At 38.1% G+C, this 23,595-nt stretch overlaps 1 protein-coding gene across 6 annotated transcripts in view; it reads right to left on the reverse strand.

The window, feature by feature from the left end:
• Positions 1–23,595, reverse strand: part of RAB27A (RAB27A, member RAS oncogene family) — a 65,955-nt gene that overhangs the window by 17,107 nt on the left and 25,253 nt on the right. For 5 of the 6 annotated variants that reach the window (XM_053928829.1, XM_024568317.3, XM_045201965.3 and 2 more), the window contains exons 3-4: positions 4,255–4,429; positions 1,692–1,777 (exon numbers count right to left, since the gene is read on the reverse strand). In XM_053928829.1, coding sequence (XP_053784804.1) covers positions 1,692–1,777; positions 4,255–4,407 — 239 coding nt within the window. In that variant the 5' untranslated portion in view covers positions 4,408–4,429. Of the gene's footprint in view, positions 1–1,691; positions 1,778–4,254; positions 4,430–17,786; positions 17,886–23,595 lie in introns of those variants that run through there. The other variant, XM_045201966.2, reaches the window with a different exon arrangement.

Raw genomic sequence — 23,595 nt, forward strand, 5'->3', positions numbered from 1 at the left:
GAAATATAGAGCTACCGGCAGTGCCTCAGCCTCGCACCACAGTTCATCAGTAACAAATTAGATGTTTAATAACATGCCATTGTTTCTAATAACTTCACATTACACATGCATATTATAGCTGTTAGTGACACAAGATTCAGTGAAGTATGCTATTATAAATGACACTTTAACAGTGTAAAATTATGAGTAAAATCAATATTAGGTATCTTACAAAATACAGTAAATAGCTATCTAGAGCAAGAAAGATTATTTGAAATATATCTAGATTTTTTTAAATGCCAACAATTATCAAAAGTTATACTTGCAATTTTCTTTTAAAATAAAAACAGTGTGCATAAATGTAAAATTTTAAAAAAAAGATGATGATATTCCAAAAGTGTATGAGACAGTTATCTACCACTTATATAAGTTTATGTGTTAACAGACCATGTGATTTGAAAACCCAGCCTGCTGGACAGGGGTGACAAAACTAGCTCATGATCCTTTAGTCTCAACCAATAATTTATTATCAAGTAGGAGTTAATTAGACCAAAAACAATGGAACTTGCCGTGCATGTTTTCCTTGTTCTGTGAAGCTTGGCTTCACCTGACATTACAACGTGTTCTGTGTCCTTTTATTTTCAATCTCTACAGCAATCTCTTATCTCTGATGAACCATTTCTTTGGCTTTAAGGTGGGAGTAGTAAGGACTCAGTCCCTATGCTTTCTTGGTACCCTCTCTTCCAAGGTTCTATCCTGCTGTCTCCCCTCTTGCTTCCTCCAACAGTTTCCTCTTACTTTGCCTTTATGCAAAGCCTGCAACTGACGGATATAGGCTCCAGGGAAGAAAATACTGGTATGAATTTGTCATTTAATATTATATTTTAAGTTTTTTCAAATATTTTTAGTCAATGGTCCTACAAAAATAGTCGTTATGTTTTAGAGATACATACCAAAAGAGTTATGAATGAAATAATCTGATATTTGGAATTTGCTTGAAAATTATTTGGGAGAGGGAATAGGAATGAGGGATATACATAAAGTAAGATTTGCCACAACTTAATGACTGTTGAAACTGGGAAATGAATACGTGAGTTCATTATCTATACTATCCTCTCTATATATGTGAAATTTTCCATAATAAAAAGTTAAAAAAAAAAAAAAGAAAAACCTTCAATGAATCTGTGAGAAAGAAATAAGAACCTCAGCTAAACAAAATCCTTCAAGAAATCTGTGAGGAAAAAAACCCCAGAAACCTTAGCTAACTAAAAGCAACTTTACATCAAGATTTCATGTGATTTATTTTGGTCAAGCAACTTCTGATGGTATGAGTTAATTCCAACCGGATTTTCCACTAGGTTCAACAATCTAGGAAGAATAACACATATGTATAACTGTAGCTTTGTGTGGTTAAGAGGCAAAACTCAATGGAGAAAGGTGTATAAGCCTTTTGAAAATGAAGAAGAAAGAGAAACAAGTCCATAAGTAAGTTGGTCCATTCTGAAAAGGATTTGTTTTTCCTTTGACCTTGTATGAAATAAAGCTACTGTTATCAACTCAGACTGACAATTTACTGCTAATTTGGCAGCATGTCTTATCCAGATGCAAATCAACTGATCAGCTGGCCCTTTCCTGCTCAGGGTCACAGTATGAAAAGTACAGCTGTTTTTCCCTTTCCTCTGGTAAGAGGCATAAAACTGAAGATCTCATACCTCTCCTGCCCTGCTGTGTCCCATAACTGCAGGTGGATTCTCTGGCCTCTGCCGGCAGCTCCATCTGGCCCATTGGCTCTGTATACCTGAAACAGCAAAACAAACAAGAAAAAGAGAACTTCTGAGACCAGTAAACCCTTCTTACTTTCCTATTCAGTGCAGCTCTAGCAAAATCTTCTAAAGAAAATCTCATTTTGAATACAACCTTATTTGTATTTTATTTCAAATAACTGTCTTTGAATAATACAATAATTTGCACTAAAATACACTATATATTTTATAAACATATTATGAAATATATAAATAATACATAATTTCAAAGTTCCTTTAGGTCACTCATTTCAAGAAATAGTACCTTTCTATGACTTTTCCCCATCCCATCTTTAAAAAGTGCTCTTAAAACAATTTTATAGAAAGTACCTCTGAAAATCTCTTTCTCCATAAAAGCAATGGAAAGACTGGCACAAATTGTCAAAGTCAACTTTTTCAGAACCCTGAATATTAGCAAAAACAGTAAGTTTTGTGCTGTTCTAACTTGTCCTGTTCTCATCACCCTCTCCCCAGCTCCACAGTAGTTCTGAACACCAACAGGTGACAGCTGTGACAGCTGTGAAAACCATCAGCATAGCAGCCACCACAGGCAGTGGAGGTACAGCAGGTTTGGAGCTGCCCCAAAGTCTCACCCCCCAGAGGACAGAAAGCTGCCTATAAAGCTCCATTCTCAGGCCTGGTCTTTATATTACTTGACTCAGAGCTTGCTCTGTGAGAATAAGCCTATACCTCGGGTATTGGTGAAAATAATCAGCAGCAAGTATTTAACAGCTACCAAAAGCAAATACCATTTGAGACTAACAAAAATCTAACCAAAGGACTTAAAAAAGAAAGAAGTGGAAATGGGATGTTCATAGGAAGCTTTGAAAAGCTGGAAAATATCCCTTGGTATCTATTGGGCCAGGCTCATGTGTAGGGCTGTACATATGCCCAGGAAAGACCTGAAAAGGCCCTAATCTCTCACCTCCGACTGGCCTTCAAGCTCTTCTTAAGCATGAAGCGAAAGCTAAGGCAGACTTCTAAACCACCTACAGGAGCATTAAGTACATGTCACAACACACACACACACAATCCCTCAGAAAAGATGAGAGGCTTTCTGGTTTAAGGAATTTAAGAAATAATCTGTACACTCATTAGCTGACCACTAGGTTAACTGAGCAAAGACTTCTGGAGCTGCACACAGCAAAGAATACACTTTACAGAATTAGCCCAAGAATGTCACTAAATAAACAGCAACATAAACAAACAAACAAAAAACAGACACCAAAAAACAAGAAACTCTCAAAGGGGGTAAGAAATCTGATTTCCAGAGTTGCCACATTATATTATTTTATATGTCTAGTTTTCAACAAAAATTATGAAACATACAAAGAAACAAGAAAACATGACTCATAACACTGGGGAAAAAGCAACCTACAGAAACTATTCTTGAGGACGCCCAGCTGTTGAACTTACTAGACAAAGACTTTAAGCCAGCAATTATAAATATGTTCAAAGAACTAAAGAAAATTGAAGGGACTAAACCAAGAACACAGACACAGACAACAGTGTGGGAACTGACTGTGGGAGTGGGGGGTTAGGATGGGCAAAGGAGTGCAAGGGGGGTTGGAATTGGGATAATTGTAATAGAATAACAATTAAAAATGATTTAAAAATAAAGTAAAATAAAATAAAAACAAAAAAAAAACAGAATTAAAGCAAAGTATACAAATAATGCCCTACTGAATCCAGAAGGTCAACAAAGAGATGGATATTTTAAAAATTAGAATAGTGTAGATACTCTACCATACAGATAACAACACAGTATTCATCAGAGGGGCTCAAGAGTAGACCTAAACTGGCAGAAGTAATAATCACTGAATTTGAAGGTCAACTGAGATTATCTAGTCTAAGGCACAGAAGGAAAAAAAATGAAGAAAAATGAAGAGTTTCAGAAACCTATGAAGCACCATTAAATATACCAACAAATGCATACTGGAAATCCTATAGAAAGAGGAAAGATTGAAAGAAGCAGAAAAATATTTGAAGAATAATAGCCAAAAATCTCCCAAATTTGATGAAAAACATTCATCTGTACATTCCAAAATTCAGCAAACTCCAAGAAAGATAAAATCATAAAGATTAACTACACACAATCATCAAACTGTTAAAATCCAAAGAGAAAAGAGAACCTTAAAAGCACATACAAAGGATCCCAATAAGACTGGTTTGTAGGCTTCACAACAAAGGTAGACAAATAATTTTGTGGAGTTCAGAGAGAAGATATAAGCCAAAAAGGTATCAAGGGAAAACTCAAAAGAATCTTCACTTTTACACTGTCTGCTTGGTTGTATTCCAAATGTCCCCCAGCACAGCCTTTTAAATCACACTGCCCAGATGAACATCTCACTTTCATATGTACCCTTTAATTTTAGATTACAGCCTTCATCCTAATTCCTACAAAGTAAACTAAACAGACAGGTAAGTGTGGACTCAGAGATTACATTCTTATACAGAAAGATATAGGACTTACCACTCTCTTTTCCCTGAAATCAATGCCCACTGTTGTGATAAATTTGGAGTTAAATTTACCATCTGTGTACTGGTAAAGTACACTGGTCTTCCCTACTCCAGAGTCTCCCAAAGCTAAAAATTTGATGAGGTAATCATAGTCTCCATCAGACATAATGAAGAACTCAGTGGTTCACCTACAAAAAAAAATAAATAAAAAATAAATACATATTAACTAAAAAGCCAGTAGAAAATATTAGAATCCTCCATGGATAAAGTCACACTTTACTATCCAGATCAAGTCCTTCTATGTAACATCTATATGCCTACAGGTTCTGTGAGGAGATGTGTAGATATTATTCACTGCCCCCAAGGTCCTAACAATTTGCTAGAAGAAATGCTACTGAAATAATAAATAACTAACAGTTTAGTTCAAATTTAACATACATATTATAGTATTGTTAAGACAAAAATTCAAAACAACAATGAAAATCAAGAAGATTATGGCCATTATGGTCATTAAGTCTTATATGAAGATCATATAGAACAAAAATTATTGAAGAAACAAAAGTGAAAGGAGAACATTACAGGAATAATAATAATTCTTAGAGCACAAATGGTTCCAATTCCTCTTCTACCCCACTTCTTTTTCAAAGTCTCCCAGTGCTGGATCCTTGGCTTTGCTCTCTTTTTATTTGGACTTCTAGGCAATTTCATTCATGCATTTAAATGAAACAATTCATATTCATCTTCACATATCATTATAATTTCTTCAAAGACAATGCTGAATTAACAAGTAAAATTTGGCTTGCTGCTTCTTTATGTTGTTGTTGTTGTTGTTGTTGCTGCTGCTGTTGTTATTGTTAGGCACATATTAAACCAGACTCTTCTGGGCTATCGCTGCTCATGTGGGGACTCAGTTCCAGATTCAAGCTGTCACTATGCAGAGACCATAGCTCCACAACACCTGTGGAGGCTCGTTTACCTATACTTGCCTTGGTATTCTAACCAGAAATGCTACCAATTAAGCTCTTTGATGCTGACTAACACAAGTACCACTTTAGAGAAGAAAATTTCTTGTTTTTACCAGAAAGACCTAACCATGCTTTTTTTCATCTTTGCAATCAGCACTTTTCACGATTTTTTTTATTATCCTCTACATAGAATCAAACTATTCAAAATTTCAGTCTGACTAAAATGTAATCTGTCTCTATGGAAGGCTTCTTTTTATCCTTCCATTTCTAATACCAATAAATTCTCCTGAAAATTAGAAAACTAATCAGCTATCTCATTACCACTGACAACAACTCTACTTGCCCATTCAAACATACATATTCACCAATCCACACACAGGTCAGATTCCCTATGTTGGACGCTGCTGATTTTCCTCTCATTGTCCCCTTCTCACCCAGCCCCGTATCCAGCAACTTTACCACAATTCTCAATACATCCTACAGATTATTCCCACAGATCCATAAAGTTAATAAAAGCTCTGTCGAGGACATTTATCGGTTTTGAAGGTTGCCTCCCTACCCCATTCTCAATTTGGTGACCCACTTTATGCTCAAAAATTCTGATTGCTGAGACCCAAGAGCCCCTGCCATGTACTTCCTCAGAGTGCCTGAGTGCAGGTCGGTGACTTCACAGTCAGATACCATGGGTCAGTCGAGAAGGGCAGAGCCTCTACAAACATTCATAATTTTATTTGCACACTGTAGAGAGTGACACTTTACAATGATGGCTTTCCTATGTTATAGCTTCTGCAGTCACAGGTGTAGGTTGACAGTATTAATGGTATGTAACAGAATTCTTCTCCAGAAGATGACCAATATATATACAAAAATATATTCTAGTATGTCATGTCACAGCATCTCCCTTGGTTCCAAGATATTTAGAAATAAGAGCTAAGAATTGAAAAGCAGGTCAAGATAATGTTTAATCATCCTAAACTCAATGAAGAAGAAGCAGAAAGCCTGAACAGACCAATAACACCTGATGAAATTGAAACAGTAATCAAAAAGTTTCTGACACATAAAAGCCCTGGACCAGATGGTTTCACAGGAGAATTTTACAGAGCATTTAAGGGGGAGCTAACCCCCATCCTCCACAGATTATTTCAAAAAATTCAAGAAGATGGAAGACTCCCAAACTCGTTTTATGAAGCCAACATCATCCTAATCCCCAAACCAGATAAAGACACAACAAAGAAAGAAAACTTCAGGCCAATATCGCTGATGAACAAAGATGCAATCCTCAACAAAATATTGGCAAACCGCATCCAGCAATACATTAAAAAGATCATATACCATGATCAAGTGGGATTCATCCCAGGGATGCAAGGATGGTACAATATTTGCAAATCAATAAACATAATACACCACATAAACAAAAGCAAAGACAAAAACCACCTGATCATATCAATAGATGCAGAAAAAGCATTTGAAAAGATACAGCACCCATTTCTGCTAAAAACACTCAGCAAAGTGGGAATAGAGGGAGCATTCCTCAACATAATAAAGGCCATATATGAGACCTACAGCCAACATCATACTCAATGGACAAAAACTTAGAGCTTTCCCATTAAGACCAGGAACAAGATAAGGATGACCTCTCTTACCACTCCTATTCAACATAGTATTGGAAGTCCTAGCCACAGCAATCAGACAAGAAAAAGAAGTAAAAGGCATCCAAATTGGAAAGGAGGAAATGAAACTGTCACTGTTTGCAGACGACATGATAGTGTACATGGAAAACCCTATAGACTCCACCAAAAAACTACTCGACCTAATAAATGAATTTGGCAAAACAGCTGGATACAAAGTCGATACTCAGAAATCAAAGGCATTCCTGTGTACCAACAACGAAACTGCAGAAACAGAAATCAGGAAAAAAAATCCCATTTGATATAGCAACAAGAAAAATAAAGTACCTAGGAATCAACCTAACCAAGGAGGTAAAAGACCTGTACTCAGAAAACTACACAACAGTGAAGAAAGAAATTAAGGAAGACACAAACAAATGGAAGCATGTACCATGCTCATGGATTGGAAGAATTAACATCATCAAAATGGCCATACTACCCAAAGCGATTTATAGATTCAATGCAATCCCTATTAGAGTACCCATGACATATTTCACAGATATAGAACAAGCATTGCAGAAATTCATATGGAACCATAAACGACCCTGAATAGCTGCAGCAATTTTGAGAAAGAAGAACAAAGCAGGAGGGATCACAATACCTGATATCAAACTGTATTACAAGGCTACTATAATCAAAACAGCCTGGCACTGGCATAAAAACAGGCACATAGACCAATGGAACAGAAAAGAGAACCCAGAAATAAACCCAAGTCTTTACGGTCAATTAATATTTGACAGAGGAGGCAGGAGCATAAAATGGAGCAAAAACAGCCTCTTCAACAGATGGTGTTGGGAGATCTACACAGCTACGTGCAAAAAAATGAAACTTGATCACCAACTTACACCATACACAAAAATAAATTCAAGGTGGATAAAAGACTTAAATATAAGTCATAACACCATAAAAGTCCTAGAGGAAAACATTGGCAGGAAAATATCAGACATTCCACGCAGCAACATTCTCACAGACACGTCCCCTCTTTATGTCCCCAAAGCAAGGGATATAAAGGAAAGAATAAACAAATGGGACCTCATTAAAATGAAAAGCTTCTGCATTGCTAAAGAAAACAGCATTAAAATACAAAGAGAACCAACATTATGGGAAGACATATTTGCCAAGGATACCTCAGACAAGGGCTTGATCTCCAAAATATATGAAGAACTCACACAACTCCACTCCAGGAAGACAAACAACCCAATTAAAAAATGGGCAAAGGACTTGAACAGACACTTCTCCAAGGAAGCCATACAGAGGGCCCAGACATATGAAAAGATGCTCAGCATCACTAGCCATCAGAGAGATGCAAATTAAAACCACAATGAGGTACCATCTCATACCGGTCAGAGTGGCCAACATAAACAAATCAACAAACAAATGTTGGAGAGGATGTGGAGAAAAGGGAACCCTAGTACACTGTTGGTGGGAATGCAGACTGGTACAGCCACTGTGGAAAACAGTATGGAATTTCCTCAGAAAACTAAAAATGGAAGTGCCCTTTGACCTAGCAATTCCGCTGCTGGGATTATACCCTAAGAACCCTGAAACACCAATCCAAAAGAACCTATGCACCCCAGTGTTCATAGCAGCACAATTTACAACAGCCAAGTACTGGAAGCAACCTAAGTGCCCATCAGCAAATGAGTGGATCAAAAAATTCTGGTACATTTACACAATGGAATTCTACGCAGCAGAGAGAAAGAAGGAGCTTATACCCTTTGTAACAGCATGGATGGAACTGGAGAGCATTATGCTAAGTGAAATAAGCCAGGAAGTAAGGGACAAATACCATATGATCTCACCTTTAACTGGAACATAATCAACAAAAGAAAAAAGGAAACAAAATATAACCAGAGACATTGAAATTAAGAACAATCTAACAATAGCCAGGGTGGAGTGGGGAGGGGACAGTGGGGAGAGGGGTTTACGGGAGCTACTATAAAGGACACGTGGACAAAATCAAGGGGGATGGTGGAGGTAGGGGGGGGAGGTGGGGTTGTCTGGGGTGGGGTGGAGGGATGGGGAGAAAATGAAGACAACTGTAATTGAATAACAATAAATTTTTTAAAAAAAGATAATGTTTAATCATTTGGGGGGTTCCCCTCAAAATGAATGAGGAAGCAGAAAGCAACTCCAAATTCTGTAGTGACATCGGTGCAAGAAGACACCATGGCTCCCTTATTTCTTCTTTACATTTCCTTTGAAAAATGTTGGTCGTTTCTAAAACTATATTTTCATATCATTTAAGGTACAAGAGAAAAATGCTGTCATCAATGGCATCACTATTCTACAATTTTCTAAACCCACCTGAGTGGAATTTAGAACCAGATGAAACTATCTCTGTTGCACCTAAAGTTAATGTATTTAGTTATCGTGGGAGAAGAACCACACATGTAAGTATACAAATTATCTTTGTGGGTTTTGTTCTCTATTCATGTTGATAGCAGTACATAAGAGTTTGTTCCCAAACCAAACCATCCTAAAGGAAGGGTTAACAAACCAAACACTATAACTGAAGGTATAGCTACCACCATTAAAACAAAACATAGTTTGCTCTCTTCAGACTGCACCTTTAAACAATGATCTGCCTTGCTGACCTGAAAATAAATGCTCAGACCTTTCATTCTCTGGGTTCAGTCTTCTAAAGGATAAAACAGAACCCAGAAAGGTTAACTCATATGCACAGTCAAGAACACAGGTCTGTTAACCACAAGCCCAATGTCCAGTCTAGCCCAAACTTTGGGTCCATTACTCACATTTTTACAGATGCATGTTGGGTTTAAAAGCAACTAGGTATGATGTCATACAAGGAAGCTTAATACATGACCTCTAAAGTCAAACATGGGTTGAATCCCATGTTTCCCACATACCATGTCTTTAAGTCTTGTATTTCATGTTTCCATTCTACAAAAAAGATAATCTACACTACCTCACAGCACTGTTCTAAGTATTAAATGGACTACTCTTTGCAGAGAGCCCAGCACAATGCTTGGCATACCTAGGTACTCAGTAAATGTTAGCTCTCTCCTTTCTCCTCGACAGATCAGACTGGCTCTGAAGACCTAGAACAATTTCTGAAATTGCCACTGGGAGACTTAAAACATATATTTAGAGCACAAAAGACTGCGACTGGCTCAGAGTAGTTTGCTAAATCAACAAAGATCACTTTCAAACTAATTCCATTTTAACTGGTTCAAACCAGTTCCATTTTAAATAGATATGTTGATTTCAAGAGTTACAACCAGCTTAAAAGCAGATTCAAATTTGTATAAAACACACACAGCAATCCATTTTAACAAACTCATACTGGTTCACAATAATTTGAATGGTTCATACTATTCAGAGTGAAAGAATTGAGATAAAAAAGTTTCCACCTATAAAACTATCTCTGACTGATCTAGAGCCACCCGGGATACAACCAGATATATTTAACCAAAATTATTTGGTTCTGGTTTTAACAGTTTAAATTGCTTCAGGCTGGTTTTAGCTCACTCTAGTAAGTTTAGACCTGGACAAGCAGGTTCTGACTGGTTCACAGAAGGTTTGATTGATTCAGAGTACGGTATATTTTACTGAATCAAGCTACTGACCAATTAAATATACCTCCAACCAGGTCGTACTTGCTCTAGTTTTATCAAACTGCCTGTAACTACTTCAAGTCACCTACAAAATGGTCTTTACTAGTTCAGAACAGTCCAAATCAAGTAATTAGATGTTCAAACAGTTCAAGACTAGAAAAGTAACATAATAATTAGTCCATAATGCTAAACCAATAGACTTAAATTTTTACTTGTAATTACTTCAACTGTAATCAGTCCGGACCAAACATTTACTTCTACCACAGTAAGGTTTCTTTCTACAGTTGAGCAGCTTGTCCGAGGTAGAATACAGTACACAGGCTGTATACTGAGACAGGAGTGCTGGCAGAGGAGGGTACAATAAACGATGGGGAAAGTGTGATGAATGACTCAGGATTCCTTGGTTGAGCAGTCACCTCCAATTTCACCTCAGGGACCTGGCAGCAAAACACGATCCATGATCCAACAATGAAATAGAGAGTTCATAATTTCAATGTATCTGGTTATATTTTGCTTGCTTTTTTCTTTTGTTGATTAGGTTCCAGTTAAAGGTGAGATCATATGGTAATCTGACAGTAACCAGAGGGGAGAGGGGGGGGGAGGGGGGGAAGGGTTTTCAGGAATAACTATAAAGGACACATGGACAAAACCAGGTGGGGGTGGAAGCAAGGTAGGGAGGAGGGTTTGGCTGGGGTGGGGGGTGGGTAGTGGTGGGGAGTAAATGTAGACAACTGTAACTGAACAATAATAAAATAATTTTTTTAAAAATAAGGTGCTAAGGGTTAGATCCTGGGCTCTTGGCTTTAAAAACTATCAATAATGCTGCCTACATATGTATCTTTAACCTCAGCTTTTTCACTGAGGCTCACACTCACTTCTCCCTGACACTTAAACTTAGATGTCCAACTGTTACCTCAAAATAATCATGTCCAGGACAAAAAAAAAAAAAGAAAAAAGTTGAGGAAACTTCTAGCATATTAGGAGGCTATGTAGTATTTGTCCTAACTTGGCCACAGGGACCAGCCTGGTCTGGGTTAGCAGAGACCAGAATTCTACAGATTAAGGAAGCAGCAAGGAAATAAAAGGAGTCAGGGAACAGCCAAGTCTTCAAAATGATAAAGAGGATTTTTCAGGGTTTGGGCAGCGTGTGGGTGGTGGCAGGCTCCTTATCTTGCAGTCCAGATAGTCAGATCCTGCAGTTAATGGAATTACTCCCTCTTCCAGCAGGAAACAATCCTACCACAGCAAACTTCCTCAAACCCATCCTGCAGTCCCGTCAGTGTCTGTCTCACCACTGCTTCCCTTCACTAAGGGAAGGTAACTTAACGTTAAGGCTCAACTGCTGGTAGGTTTTCATATAGAACCATCGATATATAAAAAATTATTTTTGTTTCTTATTTTTTGTCACTCAAGTCCTAAGTATTCTTCTGGAGCCTGTTTTTTCAGAAAGAAGTGACTACTCACCAAGCATGGAAATAACATAAATTACTATTATAATTTTAATCCTCACCCGAGGATATGTTCATTGATCCTAGAGAGTGGAAGGGAGAAAGAAAGAGAGAGAAACATCAATTTAATAGAGAAACATCAACTAGTTGCCTCCCGTATATGCCCTGACCGGGGATCAAACCTATACCCAGGTAATATAAATTATTTTTACGTCAGCATTTTAGAACAGAGAGGGAAAGAGTATAAACATACAGTGCAGAATTTGACATTTGGGGTACCCAAACAACACTTTCTGCATAATATTTCCACTAATTACTCCAGCTTATTGATGCTAAAAAAGGGTCAGAAGCCTCCATCCGATGCCCTGGTGTCAAGCACTTCACACGCATTAGTGTAACAACCCTCAGCACAGCCCTAGAGGCAGATGGTTAACACCATACACACTTCTTCCTTCAGAAGGATCTTGGTGCCGCAGATTCTGGCACAGATGCCACAAAGAGGGGATCAGTAACCGGGTCTTGGGCAGCCTATCTACATGTTAGCATGGGCTCAACTCTAACATATTGTTGAAAAACAAAAAAAAAATGGAGGTTACGAGCATGGACTCTAGAACCAAATTATCTAGATCTGAATCCAGTCATATAACTTTGGAAATTTTTCTCTTTTGTCTCCAGTTCCTCAACTGTAAAATGGAAATGCTATCTTATTTTATTAATTCTAATGTACATACATTTCCCTATTTTAACTTCTTTAAAATTGGGGTGGTTCTTATATTTCACAGTCTCACAATCCATGACACCTAGCAATTGCTATTAAATCAGGTGGTGCTGGCCCTGGCTGGTGTGGCTCAGTTGGTTGGAGCATCAACCCGTGAACTGAAAAGTTCATGGGTTCGATTCCCAGTCAGGGCATATGCCCAGGTTACGGGTTCCGTACCCAGTGGGGGTACTGCAGGAGGGCAGCCGATCAATGTTTCTCTTGCGATGATGTCTGTCTCTCTCCCTCACTCTCTCCCCCTTCCTCTCTCTCTGGAATCAGTGGATATATCCTCAGGTGAAGATTAAAAATACATATATCAGGTGGCGTTGGAGATACAGTTGTGGGAAAAACTTCGATTAACATCCTCTAACAAAATCAAAAATGCACCATCAACACATTTTAGTTACGATGAGGCACAACAGTAAACCTAGCTCAGATGGCTCTTGTGAGGATGGATTTAGCACACACATGTAAAGTTTAGAACAGTGCCTGGCACACAGTAAGTTCTATGTAAGTAGTAACTGCTATTAACATCATCATCTACAATCTAGCTTCCAAGGGTCAATATGCGGACAATAGTCCTTTTCTGGAACTGTTAAGAAAGAACTGAGTCCTAAACTAAAATTCACTAAGATAAAAAATAGGATCTATAAAGAACACTTGAACCTGAGGTCATTTCTTTAAACCTGTACCTTCCTGAAGTAGCGCCTAAATACTTTAAGAAAATGTCTCCTGAAAAGTCAAGAACACCCCAATTTGGGAGATGCAAAAGACTTTCTTATTCAGTTCACTTCTGTCTCTCCTCACACAAATATTTTTTCAAAGGGCTCTCCACCCTCACTCATCAGATTAACAATAGAAAGCAAGGAACACCCACTTCCTCAACAGGTCTGAAGTGGTGGTAACTGCTGGTGAGAGAAAGTCAATGATCTTCTTTCTCCCTTATTTAAAAAATAAAATGTACTTTAATTGGTTTTTCAGGTAATAAGAAGAGAGTGGTTTTAGTTAAGAGCATATTAAGAGCATACTCAGTTAAGAGCAAAGGGTAAAGATCTATTTTTCTCTCTCACCCTTGCTCACACACACAGACACACACAGCATAGCCCAAATTCCCCATGAAGCTTCCTATTAAAGTCATAGGCTCCAACCTTTGGATCCCCTATCACGGCGGAATCATTGTAAAATTCCTCCAGATAGGACAGCCATTTCTTAAAAGCCAAAATTTCCCTCTATCGCCCATGGGATAGGATAATATTAACTGAACTGAACAATTACCATGTGCCATATACAGTACTAAACATTGATGGTTTTACTTTATCTGCTTATGATCCTTAAAGAAACTCAATTTCTGTACAAACTTACACTAACTATACAGAGAGTGATGCTTTCTCAATGTGATGAAAATGTGAACAGGTCACATTTTTGGCATTCATGTGAAGATGCAAAAGAAATAAAAATATAAAGCTCAATAGAGAATAAAGAGAAGGTTTTAAGAAGAGAAACATAAGGTATGTTGTGAGGAATATTTTACCAGAAAATATTTTGAATTTGTTAGAATGCTTAATAAAATATTACAATGTTCCTACATAGTTCATGGACTTCAGTTGTCCTGGCCTGATTTCTATGTAGAAATAGGCACATGTGACAATATTACTTTTCCAATAACAGCACAGAACATCAGCATTTCGAGAACTATATTGCCACATGTTCTTTCAAACATTTTAATGTCCCCTTATCCAGGGATGCATTTGGAGAAAAAAGTTTCATATACCAATGACTGGCATAGAACTACAAAGTCTTTTGGTGTTTTTTAACTTTAATGTTAAAAAGCAGTAGGCTTTCCTTGATTTTTTGTGGCACCATTGTTTGGCCATACCTGGCACAGTGGAGGACACATGTAACAGAGACAGCAGAAAAGGGAGGAGAGATCACACAGAGTGGGGCAGGAGAGAAGAGGCATTGTATAGTGTACCCTGCATATCATTGTATATGTATACTGCATATCAGCAGGCGCAACTTGTGTTTACCCGGGGCTACGACCCTCTTAGGCCCCTGCAATTCCTACAGCCTGAAGCGCAACCCGTCCACTCTCACTACGAAAGCAGGATGTGTACTGACCACCAGTGAGACTACCCGTTTCCACAAGAGGGGACGCCTCTGCCCTTGGCGCCCATGAGCTGCCTCCTCTCAATTTCCGGTCTAGGTGCGAGTAGATAGGTTGAGAGGGGAATACGTAAAATTGTAAACAAAAAGCTTTTCTTGTTTGTGCAAACATCTCAGACAGAGAGAGAAACAGAAATCAAGTGGCGATGAAATATAGAAGGAACTTGGAATCCAGCTCTTCCTTATCTCCTCATTGAAAGATGAGTTTGATTTTTATCAAAATTCGGAGTATTCAATTGTACCTGCATTAAACATTCACCGACAACCTATGACTCATAAATGCATTCCTATCATACAGAGTTTTGTAGTAATATCACAGATCCAGCCTTAACAGTGAGGGGACATATTCAAGGATACAAAACGACAGGACCTAAGTTTGCATATCTTTTAGCTTAATATTAATGTGTGCTGCTACACAGGAATATTTCATTTCCTCACTTAAGGTGAAAAGGCTAAGTTTTAGCAGATGGTGATATTCCAACATACCAAGCTATTCAGAGAAAAAATTAATTATCTGTAAACACTGTTGAATTAAATATCGATATCCAAATACTGCCAGGACATCCAAACATATCCTCATTTGCAAAAGCTTCCTTCAGGCATTTGCAAATTCTTTATCAGTATTAAAGAGAAAAGACCATAATAAAGGAATGTTAACATTACCTCAGTAGGGGACCGACATAACCCAGTAAACAAATAGTAGAAGCAACTACACATTAGGAAATAAGGGGCACCAGAACAGTTCTTGAAAGCAGAAAATATTCTTCTGGATGACCACTGTCAATGACTCAAATGAGATACTGGATATTTTTTTTAATTTATGGAGACCATTGATTCATTTACTGAAAAGATGTTATTTGTTGCCCTAGCATACTTTATGATCAGAATACGATTGTTTATAGGAATTTATGGAAAGTAAGTTTACCAAAACACTGGGTGTTATATTGCTTACAGTTTGTGACAAGTACCTCTTGGTTTATAGGTATAGGTAACAGGAAAAATGGCACACTAGAGAACATGTCATTTGCAAAGTATAGGCAATACAGTAGCAATAGGAGTGGCTGTTTGGTTTGCTGAGCAATACCTCAAATAATGTGACAGCACCCTCATAATGGGCACAACCATATGCCACTGCATGGAATGTTCAGCCCATGGTTAAATGTGCTTCCTAACAACACCGTGAAACAGGAACGGCTCCAAGAATCCAACAGAAGTATAAAATCTATCAAATCTACTCACACTCAGCGGTTGCTTTTGGGGGGACATAGGAGAGGGTGGTAACAGGTGTTGGGGTCAGGATCTCCTAAATTCAAACAACAGGACACCACCACCTACTGTGTAAAGTGAGCAGCAAAATGCCTGGTGGAGATCAATATATCATAGCTGTTCTTATGATTACAACAGATTAAGGCTTCAACACTAATCGTATGGCTTCAGGCCTGGTGTTTTTTCCACTACAGCCTAAAAATGACACTGAAACTTTACAAAACTCAAAGAGGGGACTGACAATATTTTCCAAAAGTGGAAAAGGAGGAGTGACAGAGGGAATTCTGCTGTTGACAAGCTCTGAGAGGTCAAGTGAAGAAGTGTAGGCTATGTCCGAGTGCCACCAAACCCTCAGGCCTGAGACTCAACGGTGGACATATTAGGAATGACAGTGCTGCTCACATGTTCAGGACTGTGAGGATTACAAATCAAGTAGCACCAAAGGACTTGCTATTAGAACGTGCATTTCATGGTTGCAAAACACAGAACACCTTTCCATTTTTGACCTAGGCAGGGAGTCTGGGATTCTGCCAAACCTGTCCTCCCAGAACATGGGACATGCATAGGAAGGCCTTTGACCAACACAGACTGGCTCCCACCTGCAGCTTACCTGCCTCAAGTCTTTCAGGTGCTGCAATATAGGAAAGATGTCAATCTGTTTGGGAAACACAACAAATCAAGCGGCAAACCACTTCACTTTGTGAAGAAGCAATGTTGCTTCTCTCAGTCCAAGAAAAAATTTAGGATGGACTGTGAGTTAGAAGAAGCAAGACCTGTTGCGGATGACTGTCCAAATAACAAAAATAATTAGACAACTATCCCTTCAGTTGGCAGTAACTGAGTAAGAGAGCACTCCTCTATCACTGCCTTTTTAAAAAAATGAGAATATGAGTTGACGAGAAAATTTCTGAGATGTTCTACATTAAATTACAGCAGGCTGGAGAGTGAGAGACAAGAGACAAAAGGAGTTAATTAGTTAATAGCTGTGGGCCGACTAACAAGAGATTTCTCACAGTCCTGAATGTATATTGGAGCTTGGAATCAACTTCCAGGCAGCTATTAATAGAACCTGTAGATGCCACCGCATCATCTATGATGCATGAATTTCCAGGACTGCAGCCCACAACCAGTCAAAGTCATAAAGATTTTTCCTTATGGACTGTGCAGCTACCCTAGAGCTGCCTCCACTTTGAAAGCTGCTGAGAGGAAATCTTAGAAGTTCTCATCACACACAAAACTTTATGTGACTACTCACGGCAACAGATGCTGACCACACTTATTACAGTGATCATTTCACCATACAAATATGTACGGTGTGCACAAATGTGTACAAATATTGAATCGTTATGTTTTCCACCTGAAACTTAGAATGCTGTAGGCCAATAATACCTCAATTTTTAGAGTTTTCAAATAAAATTTTAAAAAATAGAAATAGAAAATTTTTAATTTAAAAAACCCACTAAAACAGGCTCAGAAAAGAAAATCCATTTCCTGATGTTTTCACACCACTAAAATAATAATACTAGGATTCTCAGCCTCTCTCATTAGGAGGCAACAAGTTCTAGACAGCCAGTTATGGGTCTTTTGGGCCTTGTCAGGCATAGTCTCCCCATTAATATATTTATAACATTTCTTGAACCGCTCCCTAAGTATCATATTCTTTAATAGCTGAATCCAAAGGAACGAAAAGAAACTTACCTAATGGACAATGTCTAATCAGATATACTTCTTATTGATTCTCAAGAAGTCTTCCCTCGTTCCTATTCAGTATGCAGACTCTTAGAACAGACTGTTTGCATTTCTATCAGCAGCTGTTTATACAATGGGGTGGGTCTTAGGTTTGCCTATGCAAAAGGACTGAGAACTACAATGTACGTGCAGCCATCAAGCCAATTTCTAAATCAGCCTCTCAGATCACCGTCGGCTTTTTTGTTATTGTTGTTGATTTGTAATTTTATTGCATTTTTGTCAGTAAGTGTGGTCTCCTTAATATCAGATTTTGAGGGATTTGCTAGATGAGTTAAGTTTTATGAATGTCCCATGATTGTTGATTTTTTAATTGGAATAAAAACTCTCATAGTCAAATTAGTTCTATATCAGATTTGGAGACCTCCAAATTGTTCATTTATGCTGTTTTGCTAAGTTATTTGCTTCTACCTTTAGTACATACATGTTACTTGAAATTCTTATAAATGTGTCATTAATCGAAAAGGCTATAATTTGCATTAGCCTTTTCTCTTTGTCTTTCCTTTTTTAAAAAATGCAGTGGCCCCGGCCAGTGCGGCTCAGTTGGTTGGGTATTGTCCCGCAAACCGTGAGGCCGCCGGTTAGACTCCTGGTCAGGGCACGTCTGAGTTGCCAGTGTGATCTCCAGTCAGGGCACTTGGGCACGTGCAGGAGGCAACAGATGGATGTTCGATGCTTCTCTCTCTCTCCCTTCCCCTCTCTCAAATGAGAATAAAATAAACCTTTAAAGAAGATTCATGTGTCCATTCTTGTGAAAATATTAAAGGATTCACTCCATGAACGACAGCCAGGCTCCGACACGTGTTCAGCCCATGTTTGCTTTCACCCTGTTAGGACGGTCAACCGAGCAATGAGGAATGAGCACAATGTGCTGCCTCATAACATTTTATTATAGATCACACTGTAGGTGATTTTATGTTTGGGGAGCTTCCTGTCTGACTTCTGTAAATGTGAGAGTTTTTCTGAGTTCAGAGCAGATCAGTGTCTTCACAGCCAGTCGGATATTACTGCATAGAGTCTCAGAAGCCTACACAACGCCATCGCAGCAAATCTTAGATTGCCTCAGGAAAGAGCTCTGGTCCAGCTGATGACACAACTTCTACAGCAAGTTTCTTCAAGTAAAATCTTACGTGGCACTCTATCGTACAAAACAAATGAAAGTAGAACCATTCCGATGAAAGGAATGAAGGTAAGATCCCCACCTCCAAGGCCTGTGGACCCAACAAGGGCCTAACAAGAGCTCCACTGTACACACTTGGAAAGCCAGTACACAAAGCTCTATGTTCAGCCTGGCTCTGAACCACTTCATTTGCCTTCAGCTTTGTGCCCAAACACTTGCTGGCTACCTAAACACCTTAGATTGACAATTCTTTTATAAGGTCTCCCAGGCTTTTTTATTTAAAAAACTCCTAACGATGCTACCTCTCAGATCTCCTCCACTTACCACAACCTTAGGACTCTTCTCACCTGGGAGGGAAACCTGAAATGTACTGGGTGTCCCAGTAAGAAATCCAAGAAGGGTTGCCTAAAGCTTGAGAGAATAAGTCTATAGGAAAGAGTCTTGGGGACAATAATCATTGGTCACTCATGAGGAAAGAAGAGCTGTGGGTCAAGGGCTGGATAGCCCTGGGAAGATCTAGACCAAACTGGCCGTAAAAGATCCAAGAGGCAGCACCACCGCTTAGGACAGAAAACCAGCATCCTTAATAATAAAGGGAACTGTTGGGAAGGTATTTGTAACCAGCAACATTGGTGATATTTCCTGTATCTAAAAGGACATACTGAGGCCATTAGAAAATATATCCAGATTAGTCATGATGGACTCAAGAATGTATACTTGGTTGGAACCCTTAAAAGTCAAGATAGTCTTTGGAGAACATTAGCAAAATGTTGATATAGCAAATTAGAATAATTGAGAGTATACTGTATTTTTCGGACTATAAGATGCACTTTCCCCCTCTAAATTTGGGAGGAAAAGGGGTGTGCATCTTATAGTCTGAATGTAGCTTACCTGCGTCACTGAGGGGTATGGGGGGCGGCGGTGGAGCGGGGTCACGGGAGGCAGGAGCAGGACCACATTTTTTGCTTCAAAATTTTTTCTCCTATTTTCCTCCTCTAAAACCTAGGTGCATCTTATGGTCCAGTGAGTCATATAGTCCGAAAAAGAAGGTATTTATTTTGTGCTATGTCAGAAACCACTTTATACTAAATTACAGTACATAGAGATTCTAAATTACAGAATAACATAGAGAGAGAGGCACAAATTTTTTTTTCAAATACCAATGGTAGAAAAACAAAATTCGCTCCACTAACTTAATTTTTTTCTATGAATTCAGAATAAACATTGCTAGTATTACAGGGGTTGGCAAAAGTAGGTTGGCAGTTGTGAGCACAAAAAACACAATTTTTATTCTCATTTTATTATCTATTAATTCTTGTATTATTTATTTGTATTACAACTGTAAACCTGCTTTTGCCCACCCCTGCATTTTATCCATAGAACTCCTTGTCGCAGCTAATGGACATATTATGAGGAATGTTTTACAGGCATACTGTGGCCATATTGCCAGTTTGGTTCTAAAACCACAATAAAGTGAATATTGCAATAAAGTGAGTCACACAAATTTTTTGGCTTCCCAGGGCATATAAAAGTAATGTTTATACTATACTGTGGTCTATTTAGTGTGCAAATGCATTGTCTAAAAACATGAACATACCTTAAAAATACTTTAGTATTTAAAAATGCTAATTGCACATTAAAAAATATTAAAAAATAAAAATGGTAATCATCATCTGAGCCTATTGGAAAAATGATACCAATACACTTGCTTGACACAGGGTTGCCACAGACCATCAATTTGTAAAAAACTTAAATTTGTGAAGTAAAATAAAGTAAAGCACAATAAAATGAGGTATGCCTGTACATAAAACCATTGCTACTTAAAACTCCAAGAAAGCTACAGGAAAGGAGAAAAAGTCGTAGGGAAGATGGGAACAGAACAACCCCTAGTGTTGCCTACCGATATAGGTAGGCAGCCTCATGCTAAAGCAGCATGGAACCAATTCCAGGCCACAAGGGGTTAAACACAAATGGAGGTCCCAGACAGGTGGTCAAAGTCAAACACCAACAAATAAGTTCAAAAAGGGGAGAAGTGGCTTATGGATTTGGGGGGGAAATCAGGGGGACACCTTGCCAGTACTAACTGGTGAGAACCCTTACTTAGCTCATCAAAGGCAGCAGAAACAATACCTAGAAAAGGCTCAAGTAGTTGTCACATCATCAAAAGTCAGTGATTCTCTTTCCTTTGATAAAGACTAATTGGAACTTTAAGAAAACATAATCCATTGGGAGGGTGTACGGGAGGAGCCAGGGCTTATGGATGTTCTTGTACCCTATGGAATCACCAAGAACCCTACAGGAAAAACTCTATGTTTATAATAAAGCTCAATGGTTCAAACCTCCCCTTCCCTTAACTTCCTTTTCCCCTACGTAAAGACTTCTTCATCTTGGCACGCAGGCCAGAGAGTGCACATGGCTTGTTATGTCTGTATGCACCGGGTTGCAACTCTTTCTTTTTTTTTATTATTTTTTATTTTTTTGAAATTAGAAATATGTACATGTTTTATTTTGTTTTGCAACCATTTCGTTTTCCATAATAAATCCTTTTGAAAGATACTTAGTCAATATTATTTTTTAGTTGACACCTTCTAAGTCAGGGCAAAGTATTCCATCCACTTGCTTTCCTCTATTCTTAGCTCCCCCTAATTGCTCCAGCCAGGTTCCTTCACTAAGTTTCTTCCTCATGCCCTGGACAGATGTAAATCAAAGCATCCAAGTTACAAATTGGCCCACCAAAGCCATACCTTGTCTTTGACATCAGCCAAGCCTGAGATAAGGCATCTATGGGAACCAAGCCCCTCTTTTCTGAATGCACCTCTGAGGAAGACATTTGAAAGTAGGAGGCTACGAATATAAAGGCTACAGTGATTGGGCAAGACAATCACTCAAAGAATCTAGAGGGCCCTGTTTAAAAAAAAAGAAAAAGAAAAACTGAATAAAGAAATTTCAATATAGATTTACTAACAGGATAAAGATTCTGTGTTCACAAAGAGAGTAGAAATCAGCAAGAAGCCAAGAGGGTAAATAAAATTGTAGACAAGAGGGTCATAAAGCACATGAAAGGAACACCATGGACATGTAACTATCCACAAGTTTATAAGAAATTGATAAGCAACAATTTTAGAAATTTTGTTTTAGTGTTAGGAGGAAATTAAAGAAACATGTGCTATTAAATAATTTTTTAATGAGGATGAAATGAGATTCTACATATGAGAGAGGTGACTATAAAGTAGTGGGAAAGGTTTTATAAACTACACACAAATATCTGTCTCATAATTCCATAATCGTAGTTTAGTAAGTCCACTTTTTAAAATACAAAGTTAGCCCTGGCTGGTGTGGCTCAGTGGACTCAGCACCAGCCTGCAAGTCAAAAGGTCACCGGTTTGATTCCCAGTCAAGGCACATGTCTGAGTTGCAGGCCAGGTCCCCAGATGGGGATGTGAGAGAGGCAACCACACACTGATGTTTCTTTTTCTTTCTTCCTCCTTCCCTTTCCCTCTCTAAAATAAATAAATAAAATCTTAAAAATAAATAAATAATTTATTAAATAATTAAATAAAATAAAACACAAAGTTAATCTCCACATACCAACACATTTAATTGCCAAAGTTTATAAATGGAATGTTTTGACCTCAGGAATTATCTTTACATTTTAAAAAATGGTGTTTTCTTTTTTTTTAATGATGTTTTCAATGGTCAATACCAATTGTTAATATCAATAAGTTAAACTTTCCCATATGTATTTGCATATCACATAAAAATACAGTTGCTATTTAACTACCAGTGAAAATAAACTAAAACTTCTAACAATAAACTCCAATGATATTAATCAATTTTCCCAGAAATGAGAAATCACCTTAAAAATTTATATGTGAATATCCAAAAACAAGTTTTTATATATTTACATTTTAGAGTCTACTGTAAAGAACATGATAGTGAAAATTATTCTGCATAGAAATTTAATTTGAAATAATCTCCATTAATTGCTGGCACCTCTAAGCAGTTGGGTTTCCTTTAGCTCCTCTAAAATATTTTTAAACTATGAACATTTCTGACACAGGAAGGAACAGGTATTAAAGTTCTATCACTTCTAATCTAGAAGACCTTTGATCTTGTGTTCTCCAGAGCTCATAAAAGAACATGTGTACACTTCTATTAGGAAATTAGACATTTTTCACATGCATGCTAGTGGAGAAATTTTACACGTTTGTTTAGATATAAAATGTTTGTATCAAGAGATAAAGTATGATTTTTCAAGCCAAAATGTGGGGCATGAGATCTGCCAGTGGATTTTTTTGTGACCCTTTTCAGAAAACACAGAGTTGGAAACATAGTTTACTTGTCAGAGTATCAGAGTTTCTCAAGCATCTCACTGGTTTGTGGGACAAATGCACAAGAACGGGTGAAATGGGGCAGCACGAGAAAATCCACGGAGCTGGTCATCACTCCACACCTCTGTGCAGAGACGGCACGTGTAATTATTGGGGTTCTCTTCACTTACGTCCTCCAGGGCTTAGGGTTGAGCCCTACAGATTGCCATAGTAGGGAAAGCAGAGGGAAGTTTCAATGGAAAATCCTCACCTATTTATGCTCCTTTTGTCGCAGCCTCAGTAATTAACAGAATGATCAGGAACTAAGCCA

This window comes from Desmodus rotundus, chromosome 7 (genome assembly GCF_022682495.2).
Source record: "Desmodus rotundus isolate HL8 chromosome 7, HLdesRot8A.1, whole genome shotgun sequence".
In the NCBI taxonomy this organism is placed as follows: domain Eukaryota; kingdom Metazoa; phylum Chordata; class Mammalia; order Chiroptera; family Phyllostomidae; genus Desmodus; species Desmodus rotundus.